At 29.9% G+C, this 9001-nt stretch overlaps 1 protein-coding gene across 1 annotated transcript in view; it reads left to right on the top strand.

Annotated features, from left to right (window-relative positions):
* The window catches only part of LOC149876038 (uncharacterized), a 1776-nt gene extending 342 nt beyond the window's left edge, over positions 1-1434 (top strand). Inside the window, exon 2 of the mRNA XM_090075843.1 lies at positions 323-1434. Coding sequence (XP_089931969.1) covers positions 323-999 — 677 coding nt within the window. The 3' untranslated portion in view covers positions 1000-1434. The remainder of the gene's footprint in view (positions 1-322) is intronic.
* Positions 1435-9001: the final 7567 nt, after the last annotated feature.

Here is a 9001-nt window from a genome sequence, read left to right as displayed (position 1 = left end):
AATATATTTGGAATAAAATTTTTTTTGCAACATGATTTGGCCTTTTGAGTTAATACTCTACTCTACACAACACGGAATTTTTAAAAGAACATGTGTGAGTAGTATACTTTACCAAAAAATATTTAAAGAATAAAAAAGAGAAATTGATGTAGGAATGAACTAAAAACAGTTATGGATTTCTAATCAAAAAGTTTGTTTTTATAAATGTATAAAGACAAAGTGTTGAAAATTACATTTCTTTTAGAACAAAATTAATTTAAACAACTTAAAAATTTAAATTCAAATTTAAATAAAGAAGTTAGGAAATAGCTTTATTTTTTAGAGATAGTAGACGAATGCTTCGATCAAAGTACCAATTTGCATGACAGCGAGTGTGAAGAATGGCATCCGTTATATAGAAATGGATCGGTTAGTCCGTCGCTAACAGATATCAGCGACAAACCATTCCTCGACTCCAAAATTGACTCACTGCAATATGAAAATACTTTAACTAGAGATAACGACGACCTTCCACGTCAATGGGATGCAACGCCATGCTCTCCTATTCTGATAGGCGAATCAATGAATTGCAAACCGTTCAGTTGCAACATGTGTGGGAAAACGTTCCGTTTGTCTAGCACGCTCTGCAGACACAAAATTATCCACACTTCACAAAGACCTCATAAATGTTATATTTGCTTCAAATCGTTCAATCGCTCGTCAACACTAAAAACTCATCTCAAAACTCATTGCAAAACAAAGGAATTTGTATGCAAGATTTGTGGAAAAGGGTTTCATCAAAAAGGCAACTTAAGAAATCATTCCTTGATACACACTGGTGAGAAGCCTTTTGCATGCCCAGTTTGTCAGAAGGCGTTTAACAAATTGTCGAATTTAAAATTTCATTTGCATCGCCACACGGACCAAAAGCCTTATCGATGCAGATTTTGTAAGTTATCGATGACGCGACGAGGTGAGCTGAAGCAGCACATCTCCATTTATCATTCAGACGCGATATGATTTTTTAATTAAAATCGTCGCCGTTATTACGTGTTGTTGATTTATACGAGCCACTAGTTTTACGACTTTTCTGACGTCAGCATAATAAAGTAAATTCATTTATGTTTCCATTCTTCTTTTTTTCAACAAAGAGTTTGAACGGGCGGGAAATTTAATGTTTATTTTGCCAGCCAAAAATGCAAAGTTGTAGGGCAGATGTTAGGTTTGATATATTTTATTATAAACGGCATTTGAAAAAATCTGTGCATGCATAAACCAAAGATAAATCGAATAAAAAGATAATTTATTTAAAAAAAACTAATTTCCTTGAATATAATTTTAAATAAAGACAATCAGAAGACTGATGTTAAGAGCGTTTTAATTTTTTGATAGTAATTTATTTGTGAACTTTTTGGGTTTTTTTTAAACAAACATAGATTTTGCGTTCATTATGGATGAGAGATCTTTTTGTTTGCCTTAGTTTGTATTAAGCATGGGAATTTCGGCCTTCGAAATCGACGAAATTAAACGAAATTCGTGTTTCAATTTCGGATCGAAATTGAGAACGAAATTTCGATTTTTTGGATTGTTTAATTTCGCGAAAAAATTTCGTATAATTTCGGGTCATTGAAAGTAACGAAATTGACACGAAATTAAACATAAGTTTTAATTTCGAAATTCGTGAATTTGTAATGTTTAAAAATTTCGTCTTTCGAAATTCAATATAAATTTCGATACGAAATTGAAACACGAATTTCGTTTAATTTCGTCGATTTCGAAGGCCGAAATTCCCACGCTTAGTTTGTATACTGTAATCTCCGTATAAAGCCCTTTTTATATTGGTTATAAAAAAAACTATAAATAATCGCGTTTATTAGAGATAATTTATAAGTAAGTTTTCTGTATATATGCGCCGTCTTAATTTTTGCCAGAGGTCTATGTACGAAGGGGTTCGGTGGGTTGGAATGGCGATTTTTTTTACCTCCTCCCCTCCAGTTAGCTTTGAGGAGGAAATAAAACCTTTAATAATGGTCAGATATCTTGGCCACTTCATTATTTATTGATTTAAATATTTGTTTTTAGGTAATTGTAAGACGAGCCATGCAACTAGCAGAACTTTTATTTTTAAAAAACTGAAACTGAACGTCTTCTATCATTTAGATTTACCTAGTTTAGCTGAACCTTTTTTACGCGCATTTTTACCCCGCATTATTTAATCACTCTACACATTAACCCTTCACTTTTAACTAATAACTGAATTCATCAAATGCGAGAGGAAGAGAAACAAAAAGTAAAAATGCCAGAGGAAGAGAAACAAAAGAACAACCCTTATTTGTAACTACTAAAAAAAATAAAAGAAATAGAAGAATCAAATGTTCAACTAATCCTAATTACTTTTTGAACGGAGTAAGAAAATGATAGCAACTCCTGTTGGTAGCTGAGACGAAGTAAATTCTCATGCTACAACTCAACCCCCCTCCAACTGTTTACGTTTTCTATAGATAAATTAATGCCATTTTTATTCAACTGCCTAAAAGATGTAAAAAATTTTTCAGAGATGTTTTACCAAGAACAAAGGTCTTACCTCCCATCAACTAAGATTTGGACCGAAAACTTACCAAAGAAGCAATAACTTCAGCTGAAGATCTAAGAGAAAATTTTTTACATTCAGAAATCTAGTAAGAAAAAGCCCACGCTATCGATGTCAGCCATATGGACGAAATCAGACGTAATCATCTTGAATAATTTTTTCCGATTTTTCACCGATAATGAACCGAGGAATTTATGGAGAAATTAATAAAAATTGACTTTGATGGGTTAAAGCAATACTTGAGTTATAAATGGATTATATTTGGATAACACTTTACCTTTCTATCGCAAGATTGATATTTAGTATTTATTATAGTGTGACTTTCACTGATACAATTATAAACTAGCAAAAAGCAACCCGTAATACGGGTTATGGTCGGTATATTACTTAATTTATAGTGGCTGTTTTCCACAATTTAAAGTTGCGAAACCTTAGCTAATATCCTTTTAGAAAAACGCCTTCAAATTGAAAAAAATTAAACTATCTGTAAAATTAAAATAAAAAGTATGCGGAGGTAAAATAATTTACCAATTATTCAACATTATTTGAGTAATTTACAACTGACATAAGTCATATCAGTGTAAGGCAGAACCATTTCCCTCGACATTACTAAGTTCAAAACAATACGTTTTTATTTACTGACACAAAATAATAACACTTCATCATGCTTTAAATTGACGAAAAAGTAAAACTAAGTTCTTGGTATATTTTTTATAACATGAACTTTAATTAATAAGATTAGTATAAGGCGAATTATACATGAGTTATTAACTTTTTGGTATCCCCTTAATACATGTTTCTTTAAAACAGGAAATTGTCTTTAAAACGTTAAATGCACATAACCAAAAAAATGTATTAAAAATAACCGACCATTACTGTATATGGTACTAATCTGACCATTTTTATATATGGCCTCTCTAATTGAATAGTTGTTAGTAAACGGTAATTTGCTACCATTTACTAAAAATTCCTTTTGTCACTCGAAATTTCTCTTAAATATTTTGACACTAATAAAGGACCTCCCTTCCCCGTTTTGCCTTAATGTTAGTCAGGAGAATAGAGTTATTTTTATTAAGAGTAATCAAGTTTTTGATGAAGACCTTTTACCAAAATAAGAAAAATGTAAAACAATGATTTACATGTATAAGAATTTTTTCTTTTTAATATACAGTGGCGAGCAAAATAATAGGTGCGAACCAAAAAACTAACAAATACGAGAATATCTTTGAAACAAATAAAATAAAAATTTGAATTTTTATTAGAACTTTTATTTTATTACATAAATAAACAGAAATTAATAAATATTAAGTTATTAAATATATATAATATATTTTAATTTAAAAAAAATAAATTCCACACCGAGCAAAATAATAGGTGTAAAATAAAAAATGAAGATGGAGGTCAATAGGGTTGCAAATTATTAATATTTTGTTGCATACCCTTTATTTTTTAATACTTCCGTGCATCTTGACGGCATTGAATCCACTAGTTTTCTGCAAACTTCTACAGGAATGCTGTACCAAGCCTCCTGGAGCATTATCCACAGTTCATTTCTATTTTTTGGATTTTGTCCTGAAATTTTAAGTTTTAACTGGCTCCATAAATTTTCAATAGGATTTAGATCCGGTGACTGAGGTGGCCATTCTAAAACTTTTACATTATTGGTCGTAAACCACTCTTTCGCAACTTTGGATGTATGTTTTGGGTCGCAGTCCTGTTGGAAATGCCAAATTATCGGCATATTTTCTTCGGCAAATGGCAACATGACATTATTTAGTATGTCTACGTATGTATATTGGGTCATAATATCTTTGATCCAAAAAAGTGGCCCCACACCGTACCAGGAAAAGCAACCCCACACCATTATATTTCCTCCGCCGTGTTTCACTGTTTTCGCAGTGAAGCGAGGTGAAAGTTCTTGCTTTGATGGTCTTCTTACATACTGTTTTCCATCAGAATTAAATAAATTAATCTTAGTTTCATCACTCCACAAAATATTACGCCATTTTTTGGTCATATCTGGTCCCCGCCAAGCAATATGAATTTTTGCAAAAATTTTTCTTTTCATAATGTTCTTTCTACCAAGTAATGGTACTTTCCTCGGAGTTCGAGCTGGCAACTTACTTTCTAAAAGCCTTCTTCTAACTGTCCAAACACTAATATTTTCATTAATTTCATTTAAAATTTTTGTTGCTGGCTTGAATGGGTCTTTTTTTGAAATAATTGTAATGTGATCATCCGTACGCTGACACGTTTTGCGTGGTCTTCCTCTATTCTCACGTGATTTTTCTGGTTTTAAGGCATTTGTAACTTTATTTTGAGAACATCCCATCGTAACTGAAATTTCCTTGTAAGTTTTTCCTTGTTTTCTTAAATTTCTAATAAGTTTTCTTTCTATCGCTGTGCAATGTTTTCCTCGTCCCATTTTATATCTAATTCTAATTCAATACAAATATGAAATGTTATTATTTTATATAAGTTGCATAAATATTGACCTTACCTTTATATCAACAACAAATAAAAATAATAAAATGTTTTTAATCTTACAGCAAACAGGTTAAAATAAGCACACACCTATTATTTTGCTCCACCAAATTTGTAGGTTAAATATATAAATAGGGTATTCCCCTCATAAATTTGTAAGAAATTGGAAATATACTGCTCTCTGTTATAATAAAATAAGCATAGTTTGTGTAGCAATCAGTTCCTAGATGTCACTTTATAAAATATACTGTAAAATGTCAATTTAAGTGAAATTTATTATTCACACCTATTATTTTGCTCGCCACTGTATATATAAGAATTTAACATATATAATAATTTTTTCTTTCCTCAAAAGTGTTGCAATATAATCTTAGCTAATTAATTAGTTAAACACCTTATAAAATTTAAGTAACTCGATATTTGACAAATGCGCAAAACTACAATATTCACCCCCCCCCCCCCTCCCGTTTAAAAAGATCCCCTAAGCTACGTACAAATTAGGCATAAAATAAAGAAAATTAAAAAAAAAAATTGAAGTAATTGCATATATTTATATCATTTTAACTGACAAAAATTTACAATAAAAGGTAATCAGGTTTATTTTTATAAATCGTATAAATGCATCAATCGTAAATCTTAAAGAAAAAAAAAAATGGATACCATACCATAATTACAATAACAAAAAAAAAAAAAAAAACATAAAAACTGAAAATCAAATTAAGATATAAATTGCATTTTTAGCATAATGTTGTCTTGGCTTTTAGTAAATAAATAAATGCAGTAAGTTCTAATGACGAAACTACCTACTATTCATTTTTAACAATAGACATCAACGTGAAGTTAAGCCAATCAGCCTATCAACACAAAACATTACAACAATAACACATAGCAAAAGAATATTTACACCCTTGATCCTAAAATCCAGTGAAGATAACAAACCAAATTAAAATATGAAAGGCAAAATTAGAAAACCAAATTAAAGTTAACTATATTTATCTTTTTACTAAATATATAAATACATAAAAGTATATTTGTTTTTATATTCAATATTAGTTATTCAATTACTTCAAATTTAGGACATTAAAACACCCTAGATTTAAAGATCAAGGTTGCATACTCTCTCATACACATTATGCTAAACATTAACAGACATTGTGTTTCCAGAATAATTAAAAAAAGGCTAGACAACACAACCTAGCTCTAAAGCAGTAACACTGCCTGGCACTAAATGCTGCCAAGTCACACCTCTGCTATAAATACATCGCTTGGCTGGCAAGGTTATCAATCATGCTCAACATAATGCCAAGTCACACCACTTTGAAAACATGGAAACATAATTTAAACATATATACAACTATAAACAAATAAGGTTTTACATAACATATATAAATACATTTTATAACAATAATAAATGACAGATATATTTATCAAAAACTGTGAAAAAAAATAAAGTTATACATACAAAATGTCCTCATTACCTACAAACAGTAAATTTTCGAAATGAAAATCTCAAGACTATAAATTAAGAACATTAGAAAATATAACATTATTTGTGTAACACTTTTCACCTACCATACCTTAAATGAGATGTTTATCAATTTCGAAAAACAAACTATTAAATGCTCTAGTTCTTGAACATGCAACATATAGTTGACCATGAGAGAAACACGGTTTTTTGAGATATACCCCAACTCTATCAAATGTTTGACCTTGACTTTTGTTAATTGTCATTGAATAAGCCAATCTGACAGAAAACTGACGACGTTTCAGAACAAAAGGTAAATTGAATACGATGGAGCCAAGAGAATTCAAGGAACAAAAACCTGCTTACCATCAGAAACACCTGTCAAAACCTCTGCATAAATATAATTATTTTTAGATCTCAAAGCTGGGTTATGTCATGGTATTTTCATTCGAACTACCATGACATAACCCAGCTTTGAGATCTAAATTTCTAAGTAGCATAATTACACAAACAAATTTCAATTTTAAACAAGGTGGCATACCTGAAGGAGTTAAGCTGTTCAAAAACTCAATAGGAAAGTTATTTCTTTCATTAAGGTCATCAGTTTCAATTTGGCACTTAAATAAATTTTGAGCTCACCCGGCAGACATTCAAGCACTTTTTCATTGATTAATGATGAATCAACATCAGTTGGTATTAAAATCACGCGTTTAGAATAATCATTTTGATCAGCATCTCCAAAAATCTTTTCAACAATCGATTCATTTTCTCTAATAATGCACTGATTTGGTATTTTAATGCATCCTTTAAAAGGATCCTTCTCTTTGACAGGTATTGTTCCATTCCCAAGTTAAAAGGTGAGTTTCCACTCATCCATTTTAGCTATGGGAAAGGAAAAGGGATGGGAAAATTAAACGTGAGCATGCGCAGTGATTAGTTTTCCCATCCCATTTGAAAACTAATCACTGCGCATGCTCACGTGATTAATTTTCCCATCCCTTCCCCCTTCCCATAGTTAAAATGGATGAATGGAAACTCACCTTTAGTAGCCATTGAGAAAAATCACCTTCCCCATCTTGTACTCTCATATTTTCAGTTAATGTAAACTTTTGCACCTATTGCTAATGCAAAGAACATTTTATACACGATTCTACTATTTCAGCTGGTTGTCCTCTTTTCACAACAGGCAGAATTGTTAGTCAAGGTCAGAATATTGATTTTCTACACTTGGTTGCTCATTCAGTGCAGCAAGGATAGCATTATATACATTTAATTGATTGACAATAAGCAACAGTCTCATTTGATTGGCTTCGTCAATAGATTGTTGAACATTTTCATCAAAATTTTCTAGAATTAAGCCTATAAACTCATTAACAGGCAGATTGTAATCAGTCAGCGTTTAAAGCCATTTGTTCTGCTCCTCTAAAATACACTAATTGATTTTCAGGTAGATGTTTACAAAGTCACAACACTTTGAAAACACAGAAACGACATAATAAAAACATATGTACCAACTATAAACACAATAAATGTGTTTAAATATGTATATAAAGTTAAATATATACCTTATATACATATTTAAACACATTTTTAAAACAATTATATAACACATATTAACACATATACAAACAATAAAAAAACACTTTACATTATTATAAAAACACATTGATAAAACAACTATGAAGCACTTATTTCCAAATATACATACATATCAAAAAAGCATATATACAAACAATAAACGTGTGCAAACAAAAATTTTAAAAATGATGCGAGAAAATTTTAAAAGATTCAAAGTAAACAAAATATATTTTTACAAACAATACTCTTTACTTTCTTTTTTTTTCATAAGAATTGTAATCCTCATAACAAAAATTAACCTTTACATACAATAACATGTGACATGCCATGTGAGTGTTGGTACAAAATTTTAATTTATTTTTCTAAATTTTCTAAAAAAGAACAAAAATAGTTAATAGCATCACAGAAAATTCAATTTAGTAATAACCATTTTATGGAAATAGCATTAGTATAACTTTAAATAACATCCATACCCCTATTTTCCTTCTAGAAAATAAGATAATAAAAAAAAAACTGCAAAAAGAAAAACTAAAACAAACAAAATATAAACGATTTAAAAAATTAAAATCCTTTCTACTTTAAATCCTTTCTACTTTATCTAATAATAAAAATTTAAATCCTTTCTACTTTATCTAATAAAAATTTAAATCCCTTCCACTTTACCTAATAAAAATGTAACTATTTTATATACTTAACTCAATTATAAGATGATCTTAGCGATGATTATTTATCTTAATATGATTCTTTATGTAATATATCTGAACTAATATTTAAATTCCAAATCTAAATTAATAATTTAATACCAAAAGGAAAAAAGTTTTAACTCGCTTCATGGATCTTTTGCCGATGGCCGCGTGCATTTTGAAAACGCGCTCTTTCAAAGCCTAGTAACTTATGACGAAACG

The sequence above is a fragment of the Hydra viridissima genome, unplaced genomic scaffold (assembly GCF_058129835.1).
Source record: "Hydra viridissima isolate aposymbiotic clone 2 unplaced genomic scaffold, HvirCarnegie_v1 scaffold_52, whole genome shotgun sequence".
Lineage (NCBI taxonomy): Eukaryota > Metazoa > Cnidaria > Hydrozoa > Anthoathecata > Hydridae > Hydra > Hydra viridissima.
Note: the sequence above shows the minus strand (reverse complement) of the source record. Positions and strands in the feature narration are given on the sequence as shown.